This window comes from Nycticebus coucang, chromosome 17 (assembly GCF_027406575.1).
Source record: "Nycticebus coucang isolate mNycCou1 chromosome 17, mNycCou1.pri, whole genome shotgun sequence".
Lineage (NCBI taxonomy): Eukaryota > Metazoa > Chordata > Mammalia > Primates > Lorisidae > Nycticebus > Nycticebus coucang.
In genome coordinates this window covers 38138051-38157030 of record NC_069796.1, presented here as the reverse complement: position 1 = coordinate 38157030, position 18980 = coordinate 38138051, and the positions used below count along the sequence as shown (strand labels likewise).

Sequence of the window (18980 nt, the reverse complement as noted above, 5' to 3'; positions counted from 1 at the left end):
ATCAAGTTGCTGTGTTGTATCATTCATTTTCTTCTGCTTCCTTATGGTCTTAGAGTTATCCTTTTCTGAGGAAAATCATTCTAGAGGAATCTGAAAAAGGACAAAAAATCTGAAAGTACTTAGGAGTCTAATCTCAGTGCCTTCTGATAAATTCAGTGTATTAGAAAATAAAGTAGCCAGGTAAAAGGCTAACCCTAAGTAAAAATGCTATATATATTAATATGCTATAAAAGGTACCCATTCAAGGCAGGGGAGAGGAGCAAGAGAGGTAATTTTTACAGAAAATGAGGGCAATATTTACTTACCTTTTATTTATTCATTTATTTTTTTTGAGACAGAGCCTCAAGCTGTCACCCTGGGTGGAGTGCTATGGTTTGAGCCCAGCCCAGGCCTGCTAAACAACTGATGAATCCATACTGAACCTCAGAGTCAAAGCATTCTATGCTAGGCATACTCTTTTTTTTTGTACAGACAGAGTTTTACTTTATGGCCCTCGGTAGAGTGCTGTGGTGTCACACAGCTCACAGCAACCTCCAACTCCTGGGCTTAGGCGATTCTCCTGCCTCAGCCTCCTGAGTAGCTGGGACTACAGGCGCCCGCCACAACACCTGGCTATTTTTTTGTTGCAGTTTGGCCGGGGCTGGGTTTGAACCCGCCACCCTCGGCATATGGGGCCAGCATCCTGCTCACTGAGCCACAGGCGCCGCCCTGCTAGGCATACTCTTATCTGACAATGTAAATGTTACTTTTTTGCATCATTATTATTATTATTATTATTGCTCAATATTTCATAGCAGCAATTGATTTCTTTCCTGAATGTATTTATCTTCGTTCGTTCTTTACGAGGCTTTTGTTTCTAGTCCTTATCTTGAATATTGTTATTGTTATTAAATTATAAGTCTTTTTAATTTTGTGAAGGCAAAAAGTGGAAACCAAATAAACACATGTATATGTATAGAGAAAAAAAAAAAGAAAGAAAGAAACCTCCAACTCTTTTTTTTTTTTTTTTTGGTTTTTGGCCGGGGCTAGGTTTGAACCTGCCACCTCCGGCATATGGGACCGGCATCCTACTCCTTGAGCCACAGGTGCCGCCCAGAAACCTCCAACTCTTGAGCACAAGCGATTCTCTTGCCTCAGCCTCCCAAGTAGCTGGAACTACAGGTGCCTGCCACAAAGACCGGCTGTTTTTCGGTTGTAGTTGTCATTGTTGTTTGGCAGGCCTGGTCTGGGTTCAAACTTGCCAGCTCCAGTGTATGTGGCTGGTGCCCTAGCCGCTGAGCTTATAGGTGCTGAGCCTTTCTTTTCTTTTTTTTTCTCTTTCTCTCTCTTTCTCTTTCTCTTCTCTTCTCTTTGAGACAGAGTCTCACTATGTTACTCTCAGTGGAGTGCTGTGGTGTCACAGCTCACAGCAACCTCAAACTCTTGGGCTTAAGTGATTGTCTTGCCTCAGCCTCCCAAGTAGCTGGGGCTACAGGTGCCTGCCACAATGCCCGGCTATTTTTTTTTTTTTTATTTCAATTGTCATTGTTGTTTAGCAGGCCTGGGCTGGGCTCAAACCCGCCAGCCTCAGTGTATGTGGCTGGTGTCCTACTCACTGAGCTACGGGCGCCTAGCCCATTATTTCTTTTCATTCTCATGACACTCCTATGAGATAAAAAGTATTACTGAGGCTGGGTGCCGTGGCTTACGCCTGTAATCCTAGAACTCTAGGAGGCAGAGGCGGGTGGGTTGACCTGAACTCACACGTTCAAGACCAGCCTGACCAAGCAAGACCTCATCTCTAAAAAAATAGCCAGGCATTGTGGTGGGTACCTGTAGTCCTAGCTACTTGGGAGATTGAGGCAAGAGGATTGCTTTAGCCCAAGAGTTTGAGGTTGCTGTGAGCTATGACACTACAGCACTCTACCCAGGGCAACAGAGTGTCTGTCTCAAAAAGAAAAAAAAACCTTTTCCCATTTTGAAGGTTGTCTATTTGCTCTGGTTGTTGTCTCCTTGGCTGTACAGAAGCTACTCCGTTTAAGTCCCATTTGTTTATTTTTGTTGTTGCAATTGCCGCTGAAGTCTTTTTCATGAAATCTTTCCCAAGACTGATATCTTCAAGTGTTTTCCCCACAGTTTCTTTGAGCATTTTTGTTGTTTCCTGCCTTAGATTTAAATCTTTTATCCATCTTGAATCAATTTTTGTAAGTTGTGAAAGGTGCGGGTTCAGTTTCAGTCTTTTACATGTAGTTATCCAGTTCTCTGAACACCATTTATTGAATAGGGATTCTTTTCTCCAGTGTATGTTCTTGTTTGGTTTATCAAAGAATAGACAACCTTCAGAATGGGAAAAGTTATTTGCATGTTATGAATCAGGCAAAAGCTTGATAACTAGGATCTGCAGAGAACTCAAATTAATTAACAAAAAAGATTCATGCCACTGGGCAAGAGACATGAATTGAACTTTCTTTAAAGAAGACAGGTGAATGGCTAACAAACATATGAAAAAATACTCATCATCCTTAAGCATGAGAGAAATGCAAATCAAAACATCCCTGAGATATCACCCAACCCCAGTGAGAAAATATACCTGTGATGTGTGTGGCCCACATCACAAAGTCTCAAAGCTGCAGATGCTGGTGTGGATGTGGAGAGAAGGGAACACTTTTACACTGCTGGTGGGACTGCAAACTAATACAAACTTTTTAGAAGGAAGTATGGAGAATCCTCAAAGAACTCAAACTAGACCTCCCATTTGATCCTGCAATCCCATTACTAGACTTCTACCCAGAAAAAAGAAAAAAAAACATTTTATCATAAGAACATTTGCACTAGACTGTTTATTACAGCTCAATCTACAATTGCCAAAATGTGGAAACAACCTAAATGCCCACCAACCCAGGAATGAATTAACAAGCTGCGATATACGTGTACAATGAAATACTATTCGGCTATTAAAACAGATGGAGACTTTACATCTTTTGTATTAACCTGGATGGAGGTGGAACATATTCTTCTTAGTAAAGCAACACAAGATGGAGAAGCAATGGGCGGTGCCTGTGGCTTAAGGAGTAGGGTGCCGGCCCCATATATTGGAGGTGGCGAGTTTAAACCCAGCCCCGGCCCCCCACCCCAAAAAAAAAAGCTGCCAAAAAACAATGGAGAAGCAAGAATCCAATGTACTCAATTCTACTATGAAGGCAGTAGATGACCTAATACATGGTAGGGGGTAGGGGAAGGAGGGAATAGAGAGGGTGATGCGAGAGGGGGATGGGTGTCACAGGGTATGTCACACCTCTTGGGACAGGACACAATTATAAGAGGGAAAACTTTTAAAAGCCATTGTATGAGGCAAAATTATTTTTCCAAATACCAAATTTCTATGTCTTATAACTTTTTTTAACCAATAAAAACCTCATATGCCAAAAAAAAAAAAAGGTATTACCATTCCTATTTTAGGTATGAGGAAACTAAGTCTCAGGAAGGTTGAATCAGTGGGCCAAAGTTACATGGCTTAGGAGAGACAGAGGCCAGATTGAATCCCAGGTCTACCATCATTAATTGCTATTAAAATCCCTCCAACATCCCTCTTCTTTCAGGATTAAAGAGCACTGGGGTTGTATGAGCAAAAGGGTGGCTTGGTAGAGGCCAGAGGTCTCCCCCTACCCCATTCACACCTGGTTCAAGGCCCAGCATCCCCTGAATGTTGGGGCTTATTTCTCTCTCTCTCTCTCTCTCTCTCTTTTTTTTGAGACAGAATCTCACTTTGTCATCCTTGGTTGAGTGCCATGGTGTCACACCTCAAACTCTTGGGCTCAAGCAATTCTATTGCCTCAGACTCCCTAGTAGGTGGGACTATAGGCGCCTGTTACAACACCTGGCTATTTTTTCTTGCAGTTGTCATTGTTTTTTTTATTTTTATTTTTATTTTTATTTTGTAGAGACAGAGTCTTACTTTATTGCTCTCGGTAGAGTGCTGTGGCATCACACAGCTCACAGCAACTTCCAACTCCTGGGTTTAGGCGATTCTCTTGCCTCAGCCTCCCAAGTAGTTGGGACTACAGGCACCTGCCACAACACCTGGCTATGTTTTTTGTTGTTGCAGTTTGGCCAGGGCTGGGTTTGAACCTGCCACCCTCGGTATATGGGGCTGGCGCCCTACCCACTGAACCACAGGCGCCACCCGCAGTTGTCATTGTTGTTTAACTGGCCTGGGGCAGATTCGAACCTGCTGGCCTTGGTGTATATGGCAGGTGCTGTAACCACTGTACTACGGGCACCGAGCCCTTATTTCTCTCTTTGATGATGAGCTTAAGGGAAAACTTGTGGGAGCTGTATATGAGTTGGAAATAGAAACCAGAGTCAACCAAGACCAACACTTCCGGCTGTCTGGAGGGAAGAAGCAACTCTCAGGAAGTGAGAAAGAGGCCCCAGGAACAGACTGTGCAGCAGGGTGTTGGCACTTGTTGACACTGGCCTGAGAACTTGAACTGGAGCCTAACTTCCCTGCAGGGCCCTCAGCTTCCTCCTCAGATGACCAGAGGGTCTGTCTGGAAGAGCTGTGAGGCTCCTGCCGGTCACCACAGCTGGTCTATCTGAATGTTGGACAACCCCATGTATGCAGTGGTGTAACGCTTCCCAGCCCCTGAGGAAGTTGTCCTATTCACTCTTCAGTCCCCTTCTTACATCTCTGATCCTGTTACAGATTAAATTGTGTCCCAAAAAAGGTATGTTGAAGATTTAACCTCCAGGTACCTGTGATTTTATCTGGAGATACAATCTTTGCAGGTATAATTAGGTTAAGATGAGATGATTAAGGTGGGCCCTAATCCCATAAAGGCTGCTGTCCCTGTCTCTCTCTCTCTTTTGTTTTTTTTGGAGACAGGATCTCACTCTGTTGTCCAGGCTAGAGTGTAGTATGAGGAAACTGAGTAGCTGCGGCTATAGGCACCTGCCACCATACTCAGTTAATTTTTCTATTGTTTGTAGAGAGATGGGGTCTCACTCTTGCTCAGACTGTTCTCAAATTCCTGGCCTCAAGTAGGGCATGCAAAATGGGCAAAACATAACTGTACAGTAAGGAATTAGCTACAAATATGGGGAGGGCCACAAAATATGCACTCAGCTTGCTGTCTGAGAGGAAACTGGAATATCCAAACCCAGATTTCCCAGATTTTCAGATTTCAACAAAGTCCTTGGCCTCCCAAAGTGCTAGGATTACAGAGGCGAGCCACTGAGCCTGAGAAGACCTTATCTCTTAAAAAAAGAGGAAATGTCACGTGGGTTCAGATACACAGAAAGGAGAACACTGTGCATTGATAGAGGGAGAGATTTGGTTCCTCCAGAACTATTAGAGAATCGTTTTCTGTTGTTTTTAAGCCGCCATACTTGTATTATTTTGTTACAGCAGTCCTCAGAAACCAACATAGACCTCCCAACACACTCATAAGCCCCAGCCATACCAGCCATTTCTCTGTTCTTCCACAAGCAAAGCTCCTCCACAGTCCAGGGCTTTCGTGTGTGCTCCTTCTTAGAGAACGTCCTACACCTGCCTACCCCACCCCTAGGCCTCCCATACTCCTTCCAAACTCAGCTTAAATGTCACCTTCAGGGAAATCTGGGTTTGCATGTTCCAGTTTCCTCTCAGACAGCAAGCTGAGTGCATTTTTTGTGGCCCTCCCCGTATTTGTAGCTAATTCCTTACTGTACAGTTATGTTCTGCCCACCTTGGATGCCCTACTCTAGGTGCCAGGACAACAACACTCTTGGTCTGGCACAAGTACTAGCAGTCCTATCTCCCACCAAGCAGTTTCTGCCCCACAGCAGGAAGCCAGTACACATGAGGACGGAATGCGTGGATAACGGTGTGCAGAAATGCCTGGCCTGGTGATGGGAGGCCCAGACAGTGGAGCAACTGCTCCCTTAGCAGCCTGTGCTCCCCTGCCCACTCTGTAGAACCTTTCTCTCCTTGTCAGGCCAGGCAAAGTCAAGAACTGGCCTCTGACCCACCAGGGCTGGCCTCCCTGGCCCCTATCATTCCCACTCCTCTCAGCCAAGCCGCATCTCCGTCTTCCTGAATGACCTAGCTCCAGTGCCCTCTATATCTGGCAGGCCTGCCTTGGAGCAGGTTCAAACCTGGGGAAATGAGCCCAGAGCAGCCAGTTGGGCAGAAGAGAGGTAGAGAGGAAAAACGGGAGTGGAAGGAGATTCTAAAACTCAAGCAATGTCGAGATTTTCTCTCTTTATAGCATACTTTAAACATGAAATAAATGATATGCATATAAGCTTGACATAGGGAAAAGAAATCTTAGAAAACATAATGAGCAAAAAGGGAAAAATAGAAGAAAAATCACCCACATTCCTACTGTGCAGAGTAACCATTGTTAGCATTTTGTCATATATCCTTCCAGATTTTTATGTGAGCCAGTCGTAGGGGAGAGAAAGTATAGGGAATTCCCTCCATTCTTAGGAAATTATTTTCAAAAATCAAAGGGTTTCTGGGAAGCCTCCTTGCTCCTGTGAGCCCCATCAGGGAGCAGCTGGAGACACTTCCCACTCCAAGGGAAACTATAAGCATGAAGCTTGGTCCTTGTACCTTCTACCACCTCCTATGAAATCAAGCCACCATGTCCAGCACAACTGCCTTTTAATTAATTTATTTTTTTGAGACAGAGTCTTACTCTGTTACCCAGGCTAGAGTGTTGTTGGCTTTACGCCAGGTCACAGCAACCTCAAACTCTTGGGATCAAGCCATCCTCCTGCCTTAGCCTCCCAAGTAGCTGGGACTACAGGCACCTGACACAATGCCAGGCTAATTTTTCTATTTTTAGTAGAGACAGGGTCTCACTCTTGCTCAGGCTGGTCTCAAACTCCAAGGGTCCACCCACCTCAGCTGAGCTCAAGGGATCCACTGCCTCGGCTACCCAGAGTGCTACGATTTTAGCAGCGAGCCACTATGCCTAGCTATAACTGCCTTTTTGACAGGAACCCGTGAGCTTGCTCTGAGAAGCCATGGGCGTGGCCATTTCCTGTAAAGAGCCAAAAACCAGCTCTTCTGCAGGCCTTCTGCTCCCACCAAGCCTTTTATTATAAAGGCTGTTGTTACAGGAAATAACTTTGCTCATTTTCCCCGCCTCCTGCCTGATGTCACAGTCTTCAGAGGTCTGCATCTGGAAATCAGAATAAAAATGATTAGACGGTGAAGCATCGCCTGGTGTATGTGCCAAACTGAGTGTGTGGAGTCCTGCCCAGGTATTAGGTAGAGTGCATTCATTTGATCATGGGGGGTTGCGGTAAACCTATGACTGCGGTGAGTGTGAATGTTTGTAGACAGCCTCAGTTTGGGGGTAGCAAGGGGTAATAGGATGGGGGCTTTCTTAATTTTACCCCTCCCACCCCAAGATGGGCCTGGCTCTTCGGGGCTTTTAGAGGAAGAGCAGGAAACACTCTCCTCTCCAGAGTTGCAGTTTGGAGAGATGCCAAGCCTGGAGTGCTGTGGAGAAAAAAGTTGTTTTTTAACTTTTCATTTTCAGGCTTCACTCAGAGCAGCTGCCTTTGGTTGCTGCTCGCGGTTGTGCAGCACCTTCTCTTCCTGTCACCTTAAAGGAACAGCCTGTGTCCAGGAAGCAGAAGGTAGGATCAGGAGCAGCTGGGCTGGAACTCCTAAGTCTAGGACCCCTGGGGACCTGGAGGTGAGGGAGCACCTTCTGGTTGCCCTGCCCCCATTCCCTAATTTTCTGTTTTGCCGACTAATGTCCCCTCCCTCTGCCCCTGAAGACAGATTCTAGGAGTTGGGAGCCCGGGTTCCCAAGGATCCCTGCAAGGGAGGGCTGCAAAGGAACCTCTCAAGTCTGGGTCTGGGGTAGTCACTTCCTTCTTTCTTCACCCCACTTGTGACCTCACTGGGGCTTGGTGGGGCACACATATGCAGGCCCTGCTCTGCTTTTATTGAAATGATGCCGGTCCTGCCACATGTGTCTTTGAGAGCAGCCTCTGCAAATGGGTGGGCACCAGGGAAAGGGAGACCTGGTGGGAGCTGCCCAGCCAGGGTCTCAGTTTCAGAAGGGCAGGAGAATGAGGAGAGCATGGCTACGGATTTCTTGTGCCTACAGATGCCCCACTCCAGCCTGCATCCATCCATTCCGCGTCCCAGGGGTCATGGGGCCCGGATGGCAGCCCTTGTCCTGCTGATTGCCTGCCTGCTAGCCCTGGTCCCCCTAGTGGGACCAACAACCCAAATTCTCCAATACCTGCTGTTCCACCTGGCCTCTCTGCAGCTGAGACTGCTGTTGAAGAGGGTCTGCAGTCTGGCAGAGGAGCTGCGCCACGTCCACTCCAGGTGACTCCCTGTGGTAACAGGGCACCCAACATGTGTTACTCCCTTGACACCCAGCCCTGCCCCTCCCTGAACTTCTCTGGCTGAGCTGGGCTGGGGGTGGGGCTTGGCTGTCTTCTGCAGGTACCAAGGACGCTACTGGAAGGCTGTGCAGGCCTGCCTAGGCTGCCCCATCCACTGTGGGTTCTTGCTGGTGCTGTTTTGTTTTTCCTGCTTCTTCCTCCCAGATGAGGTTGGCCTGACCTTCCCTTGGATGCTTGCTTTGCTGGGTGCCTCCGAGGCCCTGATCGTGCTCCTGGGCCTCCAGGTAAGATATAAAAGAAGATGGAGGGTCTGGCCAAATGGCTGTGGCCAGTGTGGCCTGCTCTGAGCTCAGTATTGGGAGTGAGACTAGTTTAAAAGTTTGGCATTCTTAGAGTAGAGCCTATAATGTCCTGGAACAGTAGGTTCAACAATGGTAGAGAAGGGAGGAAATCGGCTGCAGATTGGAAAACCTTGGAGGAGGAGGGCTCTGGGTGTCCTTCATAGAGACCTCCAGCCTCATCCTGCTCCCCACAGGGCCTGTCCCCAGCCGAGGTATCTGCAGTCTGTGAAGAAAGAAATTTTAACGTGGCCCATGGGCTGGCATGGTCATATTACATCGGGTACCTGAGGCTGATCCTGCCAGGTGGGCCATCCTCTGTATTCCCATTTCCAGACCTACAAGACAGACAATAAGACACACAGCCTCTTTTGCTTCCAGAACTCGCTACCCTTTTCAAAGCATTTTTATAGCTTACCAAATCATTTGTAGGCATGAAGGGTGTTATTATTATAGCTGGTTTACAGTAAGAAATATGGGATTGGGCGGCACCTGTGGCTGAAGGAGTAGGGCGCCAGACCCATATGCCGGAGGTGGTGGGTTCAAACCCAGCCCTGGCTAAAAATCACAAAAAAAAAAAAAAAAGAAATATGGGATTTAGAGTCATTGAGTGACTACCCAAGGTCACCTGTAAATTCTTTCTCTTTCTTTCTGTTCACTTGGGAGGTGTGGGATAGGGTCTTGCTCCGATTCTCAACTGGAGTGGCAGTGGTACAATCAGATCTCACTGCAGTCTTGAACTCCTGCATTCAAGCAATTCTCTCACCTTGGCCTCCTGAGTAGATGGGACTATAGGCACAAGCTGACATGCCTCGCTAATTAAAAAAAAAATTTTTTTTGTAGAAACAAGGATCTCACTATGTTGCCCAGGTTGGTATTGAACTCCCGGGCTCAAGTGATCCTCCTGTCTTGGCCTCCCAAAGTGCTGGGATTATAGGTATCAGCCACTTCATCCAGCCAATTCTTTCAATAAAATTTTTCCACATGTTGTTCACCCTTCATATGCATTTTTTTTTCTCTCTCTTTTTTTTTTTTTTGGAGACAGAGTTTCACTTTGTCACCTTTGGTAGAGTGCTGTGGTGTCACAGCTCAGCTCACAGCAACCTCAAACTCTTGGGCTTAAGCAATACTCTTGCCTCAGCCTCCCAAATAGCTGGGACTACAGTTACCTGCCACAACGCCCAACTATTTTTGGAGATGAGGCTGGTCTGGCTCAGGCTCAGGCTGGTCTCGAACTCGTGAGGTCAGGCAATCCACCCACCAGAGTGCTGGGATTACAGGCATGAGCCACCATGCCCTGCCTTGCATTTTCCCTTTTGATTCATATCCTGTGAGGAAGTAATAATCATCATCCCTATTTTATTATTATTTTTATTTTTGAGAGATAGGGTCTGGCTTTGTTGTTTCTGCTAGAGTGCAGTGGTGTCATCATAGTTCATAGCAACCACAAACTCCTGGGCTCAAGTGATCCTCCTGCCTCAACCTCCCAAGTAGCTGGGACTACAGGCACTTGCCACCACTGCTGGCGAATTTTTGTAGAGATGGGGTCTTGCTCTTGCTCAGGCTGGTCTTGAATTCCAGACCTCAGGCAATCCTTCCACTTTGGCCTTCTAAAGTGCTAGGGTTACAAGTGTGTGCTAGTGTGCCTGCCCCCATTTTATCTTATTAATTATTTAGAGACAGGATCGTGCTCTGCCACCCAGGCTGGAGTACAGTGGTACAATCATAGCTCACTGCGGCCTTGAATTCCTGGGCACAAGTGATCCTCCTACCTCAGCCTCCTAAGTAGCTGGGACTACAGGCATACGCTACCACATCCGGCTAATTTTTACATTTTTTGTAGAGATTGGGTCTTGTTATTTTGCTCAGGGTGGTCTCAAAACTCCTGGCCTTAAGTGGTCCTCTTGCCTCAGCCTTCCAAATCTCCCAGCCATCATCTCTAATTTATAGGTTAAAGAAAAGTATAGTTCTGAGAGATCAAGTTAACTTGTCAATGTCCCATGGCTTAGGGAAAGGAGGAGGGGAAAGTATTTGAGCCCTGGTCTGTCCAGACCCTGAATCCCTGACTAGTGTATTGTGGAGCCTGTGTGTCTCATTCCTCTGACCTGCAGGCTAAAGTTGCAAATCCTCTCCCATATCTCATTGCTATCTTCCCTTGATACAAGGGCTTCTGCTAGGAGATGAGACTATTCTGGAGCTACAGGCCTAGTTCTGTACACGTGGGAATACTGGGAATGTCACCTCCCAGAGCTCTGCCTGCTCCTCAGAGCTCTGAAAGCTGTGGTGAGAAGGAGTGGGATTGACACAGAAATCTGGAAAAAGGAGAAGTGGAGGAAGGGTGCTAGAGTAGGAGGGGTGGGGAGGGTTCTTGGATCCTCCACCCCTCCTGGCCTCATATAATGAGAGTGGACTGGACCCTCTGTTCTCTTGCACTCACACAGAGGGGACCAATGACTGGGCCTCAGTCCTGAATTGGGTAGGAGGCAGGTTAAAGGTAATGACTTCTGGCTCAGTGCCTGTAGCTCAGAGGCTAGGGTGCCAGCCCCATACACTTGAGCTGGGGGATTCTAACCCAGCCCAGGCCTGCCAAACAACAATGACAACTACAACCAAAAAATAGCTGGGCATTGTGGCAGGCGCTTGTAGTACCAGCTGCTTGGGAGGCTGAGGCAAGAGAATCGCTTAAGCCCAAGAGTTGGAGGTTGCTGTGAGCCATGATGCCACGACACTCTGCCAAGGGCGACATAGTAAAACTCTGTCTCAAAAAATAAATAAATAAGATGATGACTTCTTCCCTACCCCAGGGCTCCAGTTGCGGATCCGAACTTACAATCAGCTCCACAACAACATGCTGCAAGGCACTCGGAGCCGGCGGCTGTACATTCTCTTTCCATTGGATTGTGGGGTGCCTGATGATCTGAGTGTGGCTGACCCCAATATTCGCTTCCTTCATATGCTGCCCCAGCATAGTACTGACCGTGCTGGCATCAAGGGTCGGATTTACAACAACAGTGTCTATGAGATTCTGGAGAATGGGCAGCCAGTGAGTATGCAGGGAGCTGGGGACCCCTGGGAGGAATCAGGCCCCTCCATAACCCTGGGTCCTGGGTGAAAATTCATTACCCTTCTCTAAGCCTGTTTCCCAGTTGGTCCCAGGGCTGGGCGAGATTCACCTCTGAATGATAATGATAAGTAGCATTTATTGAGTGCTTATCCCATGCCAGATGCTATTCTGGGTGCATCATCTGACTACTGTATTGAATCCTCACCACCACCCTGTGGGGTAGGGTCTATTATGATTCCTACTTTACAGAGGAGGAAACAAGCTCAGAAACATGAGGGAAAATGGATGTTTTCAACTTAAATGTGCTATACTCCTGTCCATAAAGGTGTCCCAGATGAAGGCTGTGAGATTATCCAAGGGATTTCATGTGGGTGCAGAGGAACCCGGGCCAGAAGTCAGCCCCTGGACTTGATTCCCAGCTAGAGTAGTTGACAGCCTAGGTCTGTGGGCCTTGCCCTGGGATCTTAGGAAGAGGATCTGCGTCAGGTGATAGGGAACACAAGGAAAGTTGGAAGAAAAAAAAAAAAGGAAGAGACTACCTGAAGGATAAATTTAGCCCCAGCCCTGGCCCTGATTTCAGAGTGAGGTATCAGAGGCAAAGGCAGACCAGATGGCAAGTGTTGCCATTGGGAGCCACCTCCCAGGGTTCCATCTTTGCCTCAGCCAAGGGCACTGGGATCCAGGGTCTATCTGTTTGGCCTGTGACTTAGGTCTTCCTCTCATCTCCTACAGGTAGGCACATGTGTCTTGGAGTTCGCCACACCCTTGCAGACCTTATTTGCCATGTCACAGGATGGCAGAGCTGGCTTTAGCCGGGAAGATCGGCTTGAGCAGGCCAAACTCTTCTGCCGGACACTTGAGGATATCCTAGCAGAGGCTCCTGAGTGTCGGAACAACTGTCGCCTCATTGTCTACCAGGGTAAGGAGTTGATAAGCAGAAGACAGGAGAAGTCAGAGGTCCCAGAGTTTCCCAGAGGGTTAGAAGGAGATATGGCAGTACCATGCCTTGGGCATTCCCAGAGGTCAGAGCATTTAAGCTCTGCCTCTTCATTCCCTAGGAAAGGTTCCTTCCTATCCCGAGACACTAGATTCCTTTCTATGGTCCTTGGCTGTAGGCTCTGGGTGGAGCCTGAAGAAGTGGGCCTTAGAGGCCCCTCACTTCATTTTAGGGATGCCAGATGAAGCAGAAGAGTCTAAGGCCAGTCCAGGCACAAGAGACCAAGGCTGCAGCCTCAGCTCTGCCATTCCTTCACTATGTGACCTTGGGCAGGTGTCTGCCTCTCTCACAGCATCATCTTTAAAAACAAGAGAATGGGATTCCATTATCTGTAAAACCACTTCTAGGTTTAGGATCCCATGAAACTCTAGCCCCAAAGGTTTGGGGGTAGATAGGAAAGGGGTAGAGAATCCTCTGGGTGTATTCAAGTGGGAATATTTAAGGTCTTCACCCCCCTATTCTTAACCTGCAGAGGGAAGCAACTTCTCACTGTCACAGGAGATTCTCCAGCACCTGCGGCAGGAGGAGAGGGAGGAGGTTCCGCTGGGCAGCATGGGCATCCCCGTGGTGCCCAGTTCCTCCACACTGTCCCAAGAACCCAGGCTTCTCATCAGTGGTATGGAACAGCCTCTTCCTCTTCGTACGGATATCTTCTGAAGATACGGGGTCACTTTGCCTGAAGAACCTTGCCTGATGAACCTCCAGTCATCTCCAAGACTCTGGACTGGAGCTTTCTCCAAGACAGAGTCATTTTCTCCCACTGGGGTCCTTGCAGAGAAGGCCTAGACTTGACATCTCAAGATCAGTCCTATATCCTTGGGCAAGTCTTTTCACCTCTGTGAGGCTCTGTGTCCTCAGTATATGAGATTAGATTATAATTCTTGCCCTACTTACCTCAAAGGGCTGTGGTGAGGACTGTGAGCATATAGAGTGCATAAGTTCCTGCTATTCTAAGTACCAGATGTTGACCTGCTTTTCACCCTTCTCCACCTCCTCTCCCCCTGGGGGCTGACCTGTTTGGATGGTACCAAAAGTCTTCCTCTCCCTCTGGCTTCTGTTCTCATCAGATGAATGGGGATCCCTAGCAGGAGAATGAGAAGGAGGAGTGAGGTTGAGGTAGCCATTCCCTGGGGTCCCTCCCTGCAGAATCAAGGATGTTGTGGGCTCTCTTGGTGGGCAACCCTTTCAGTACCCCTGTCTATCTTTAGGTTTATGGAATTGCTCCTTTCCTGTGCCCTTTTAAGTCTAGCCTATATTGGTTCCCCACTGGGCTACTCACTATCACTTGTGGTTTCCTTCTACTGTGCCCTATTTTATTTTTTATAAAGTATTCAGGCCTTTATTTCATAATCTTGTGGAACAGAAAGCAAATGCTCTTTAGTTTTCACTAGCAGAAAATGTATGTGGATTTTAACTGTATGCTTACTACCACTTAAAAAGAGAAATAATCTAGGGCGGCGCCTGTGGCTCAGTGGGTAGGGCGCCGGTCCCATATGCCGGAGGTGGCGGGTTCAAACCCAGCCCCGGCCAAATTAAAAAAAAAAAAAAAAAAAAGAGAAATAATCTAATAACATACAAATAACTCTGTATGTGTAAACAAGTTCTTTCACACAGTTTTCCCTCAGAATCATATACCTTATCTTTTAAAGTCAATACTGTGCAAGTCAAACTCATCGAGTATTTATTAAACTGTGTGAACTTATCCCTTACCCCCATGCCCTTAACTTGTCTTAGACTTCTAAGGCAACACATACCCAAACACAAGACCCTTTTCAAAAAAGGATAGAGAAGTTTCTTTTTTTTTTTTTTTGTAGAGACAGAGTCTCACTTTACCGCCCTCGGTAGAGTGCCATGGCGTCACACAACTCACAGCAACCTCCAGCTCTTGGGCTTACATGATTCTCCTGCCTCAGCCTCCCGAGTAGCTGGGACTACAGGCGCCCGCCACAACGCCCAGCTATTTTTTTGTTGCAGTTTGGCCGGTGCTGGGTTTGAACCCACCACCCTTGGTGTATGGGGCCGGCGCCCTACTCACTGAGCCACAGGCGCCGCCCCAGGATAGAGAAGTTTCATTCAGCTTGACTCTTATGCTGTCTGTAGTCATAAGATCACTTTCCAAAGCCAATGTGTAACAGTTTGCTATTCCTAAGTCGCTGCAATGCAAACACATTAATGTAAGTTGTACACATCTTGCCGCTTGTTAAATGGCCTAGAAATAGACTTCCGACTACTAGCTCCACCTGCTGTCAAAACATCCACACCTAAAATTACCATTTCACAAAGGCTTTCAATAAATCTATTGAAATGCATTACCTTTGTCTCCCTGCCAGCCACTAGTGAAAGAATACGTGCAGAAAATTCTAATTTCAAATACCATATTGAGTCCTCTATGTACACTGTTCCACTAAAAATAGTTACCTAAACACAACTTCACTATTGTTACAAATTAGGATCACAACATTGGGACCCACAGAGATTTGTGTTTATTGTTAACACGTCTACAGAAGGTGTTCAGAAACTGCCTGTGTAGTTGGACTCTTATCAGTAGTTTGCAGAATTTTTCTTTTTAAGTTGTAGGAAAGGTTCTTCTCTATAAAGCAGGAAAGCCTGAAGTATAGAGGAGATGATTTGGTTTCAAACAAGGTGGGCTTCCCACCTTCTCTGTCCAGCAGTAACTCCGAATTGTCCCCACAGGACCCAAGACTAAGGATCATGGCTTAAAGATCACTAGAACCAATGATCTTTACAAATCCTTCCTGACTCTGGAAGTCTGTGCATTTTTTGTACGTTGGAAAACATCTTGCGTTTTATAAAAAACCATCAGCAAAATGAACTCTTCATGTTCTATAAAGTATATGTATGTTTACTTTCTAAACTACTTAATCCATGTGATTATAGATACAACCTATATATAGAGAGACCAGAAATGTCATCTTTTCTACTTTTTTTGTTTTAAGCAGTTTCCTAAGAGGGTAATCATCTTTCACCACAGGAGTGGGTATATTCAAGAAGTCCAACAAAACTCTGTAATTTTTTTCCTTGAAAGTTCCATTATGATAGTTTTTTGTGGTTCACAGTTCGAAGCTTCAGGGTCAGTACCCACAGAGAAATCCTCTTGAAAATGAAGTAGTCTAGAGTCTGGCTATCATGGTGAGCTCAAATTAGAAACTGCAATAAACCTCCCCTGCTCATAAAGCTTCAAAGGCTCCTTGGTGTTAATAGTGCAAAATCCTAATACCTTCTTCTGGAATCTAAAACTTCATCCTTCCAGGCAAACTAGCCCTTAATCCTTCTTTCTAACTCTTCACTCCTCTCAGGTCAGCTTGGTCTGCCGAGCACAATTCATTTACAGTAACGCAGTAACTCCTTGCTGGTGCATAGTGAAATTATTCCAAAGAAAGTGGATTCTGTTGCCAGGAGAACTCAGAAGTGCCTGGATTTATTGACGACATCACAGAATCCACTTCTATCTTGGAGGGTTTGTACCCGAACAGCATTACAACAGCAACTTTGAAGTCCTCTCTGCTTAGATAGCCTTTGTTATCTTCATCACATGCTTTAAATACTTCCACCCATTTCCTGTGTTCCGAAGGGCTGGCTTCCCAAGTCCATGGCCTGGGCCTGGCCTCGGAGAAAAACATCGCAAGCGCCACAACTTGCCGGAGCCACCAAACCCACCACCTCCACCACCAGAGCCCGCTAGGAAAAATTTGCCTACTGTGCCCTTTCTCAAGTGTGCATTTTTAAAACACTCCTCAGATTACCCAATTTGAGTGTGTCATTTCTTTTTCCTGCCAGTCTCTAATTGATACAGGGGATTGATTTATTATCTCCAGTGTCCAAATCTGCTTGCATGTATGTTTCCTTGTCCATCTCTGTAAAGATGGTTGGTCTTTATAGCGAAATAATAGAAAAATTATTAACTCATAGTTTTCACTAAGGCATAAAATCTCTCTACCTGGCTTGGCACCTGTAGCTCAGTGGTTAGGGTGCTGGCCACGTACACCAGGGCTAGTGGGTTTGAACCCCGCCCGGGCCTGCTAAACAACAATGACAACTACAACAAAAAAATAGCTGGGTGTTATGGTGGGCGCTTGTAGTCCCAGCTACTTGGGAGACTTAGGCAAGAGACTCACTTAAGCCCAACAGTCGGAGGTTGCTGTGAGCTGTGATGCCACAACACCCTACTGAGGGCGACATAGTGAGACTCTGTCTCAAAAAAACAAAAAGCCTCTCTACCTACCTTCATTCTCTTGCCAGCCCCCTCGCCCCACTCTTGTGCATCTCTGTCCCTTGAAAAACCCAACAAACCAAAAGGAAATGTAAATTCTCTTTACATTTCCCCAGTTCCTTTGTTTTCTGGCCTTAAATTCAGCTACCCACTGGACCTCAGGGCTGCCATTCTTTTCTTTCTTTGGGATGCTGTGACCTTTCCGCTCCTTTCCCCTCTCTCCGCCCATCTTCCCCTCTCTCATTCCCTGCACTCTGCTCATTCTTTCCCATCTCTTCCCCCTACTTTCCCTACTTCCTTTCTTTTCTCTAATATAAAATAAACTTAGACTTTTATATCCTAATCTTGGCCTCAAGAAATTCTTTTCTCGTCCCACAAGCAGCACCTACTGAGCAACTAAGCATTTTCCAAACCTATCACTATCCTCATCCTAAAACAGGGCCCTGGGGTGGTGGGTGTCATTTCAGTCTGGACAGAGTCCACCAGCCAGGCTGAGGGCATAGAGTTGGGCAGCACCCCCAGCTGCCCTTTTAGTGCTCTTGTCCCAGTGGGAGGCATGGGGAGCAGGGTCCATTGGTTGGCCTGAGCCAGCACACAGTGCTACACAGCTGTGTCCTCAGCAAGGGGTCACTCAAAGGATCAGGGACGACTGAATAAATGTCCCCAGATGAGAGAGCCTGCAAAGGGTTAAGGGGGAGAGAGGCTGTATGAGGAGATAAGACATGGGGGGTGGTGAAGGGGGCTTGCCACCACGCCATCACTGTTAGAAGGGAGCTGCTGCAACAGCACTGTGGAGATATAACTAACCCCCACCCAGGAGGGAAGGCAGCCCGTTCCTGCTAGCTCCTTCCACCAGGCTAGGCTTGTTCCCTCACTCCCACTTTCATTGGGTTTGTTTATTTATTTAATTTTTTTGAGACAGAGTCTCAAATTGTTACCCTGGGTAGAGTGCCCTGGCGTCATAGTTCACAGCAACCTCCAACTTGGGCTCAAATGATCCTCTTGCCTCAGTTTTTCTATTTTTAGTAGAGATGGGATCTCGCTTTTTCTCAGGCTGGTCTCAAACTCATGAGCTCAAGCAATCCATCCACCTCAGCCTCCCAGAGTGCTAGGATGACAGGCATGAGCCACTGACCCAGCCTCTGTTGGGTTTTTTTAAATCACAAATGCTCAATACACATTTCAGAGCACAGCGTCTCTAGGAATGCTTCACACACACAGACACATATTTGCCAGAAGGAATGGCTACCCCTAAGGATGACAGAGTCAAAGGAATCAGGGGGAAGACAGTGTCCTCTCTCCCCAGCTGCCCTAGCTATTCTGCCCCCAGGGTCTGAGGTCCTCCAACATCACACCAGTGACTCTGACACTATAAACCAGTCCAGAATCAAGGGCCTTTCCAACATGACTTTCAACCACCCATCCAGCCCTCAGGATGGTCCTCAGGTTGTGGAGTCTGAGGGCCCTAGATTCAAATCCTGACTCTACTACTTAGTGCCTTTGCCTACCTGGTTATCCTCATAAGCCTCAGTTTCCCTAAGTGTAAAATAAAATAAAAACAGTGGCCCTTCCTTTCAAGGTTGTTATGAGGAGTGAATAGTATGCAGGTCTATAGATAAGGCCAGTGCCCAGCACGCAGTTGACCCACAAGAAGGAACAGCTGTTAACGTTATAGCTGCCTCTCATCAGCCCCAGGGGAGGCAAGCCTGACCTCTGTACATGTAATCCCCCTGACCCCAGAGGTCAGGCTTGCCTCCCCTGGGATTGCCTCTCATTAGTCCCAGGGGAGGCAAGCCTGACCTCTGTACACGTAATCCCCACCTCTCTTCCTTTACATCTTCTGTTATGTCAGTCTCCCTGACTATCCTTGGGTCTCACTGAGGCCAGGACTCATGGTTCACTTGTCTTTGGGAGTTTCCTGGGATGAAGCACCAGAAATTCTTCCATTAATGTCTGCCAGAATTGGACATGGTGGCTGATGTCTGTAATCAGAGCACCTTGGGAGGCTAAGGC

At 47.0% G+C, this 18980-nt stretch overlaps 1 protein-coding gene across 4 annotated transcripts; it reads left to right on the top strand.

Annotated features, from left to right (window-relative positions):
• Positions 1–7089: 7089 nt before the first annotated feature.
• STING1 (stimulator of interferon response cGAMP interactor 1) lies at positions 7090–14182 on the top strand. 4 transcript variants are annotated; one of them, XM_053566433.1, is made up of 8 exons: positions 7090–7237; positions 7512–7611; positions 8256–8317; positions 8438–8621; positions 8873–8981; positions 11480–11718; positions 12472–12658; positions 13209–14182. In XM_053566433.1, the coding sequence occupies exons 1-8, from the start codon at positions 7197–7199 to the stop codon at positions 13391–13393; spliced, it is 1107 nt and encodes a 368-aa protein (XP_053422408.1). In that variant the 5' UTR covers positions 7090–7196; the 3' UTR covers positions 13394–14182. The 4 variants fall into 4 exon arrangements, with proteins under 4 accessions (XP_053422408.1, XP_053422405.1, XP_053422406.1 ...); XM_053566430.1 differs by having other exon boundaries at positions 8091–8317; XM_053566431.1 differs by having other exon boundaries at positions 7130–7230; positions 8091–8317.
• Positions 14183–18980: the final 4798 nt, after the last annotated feature.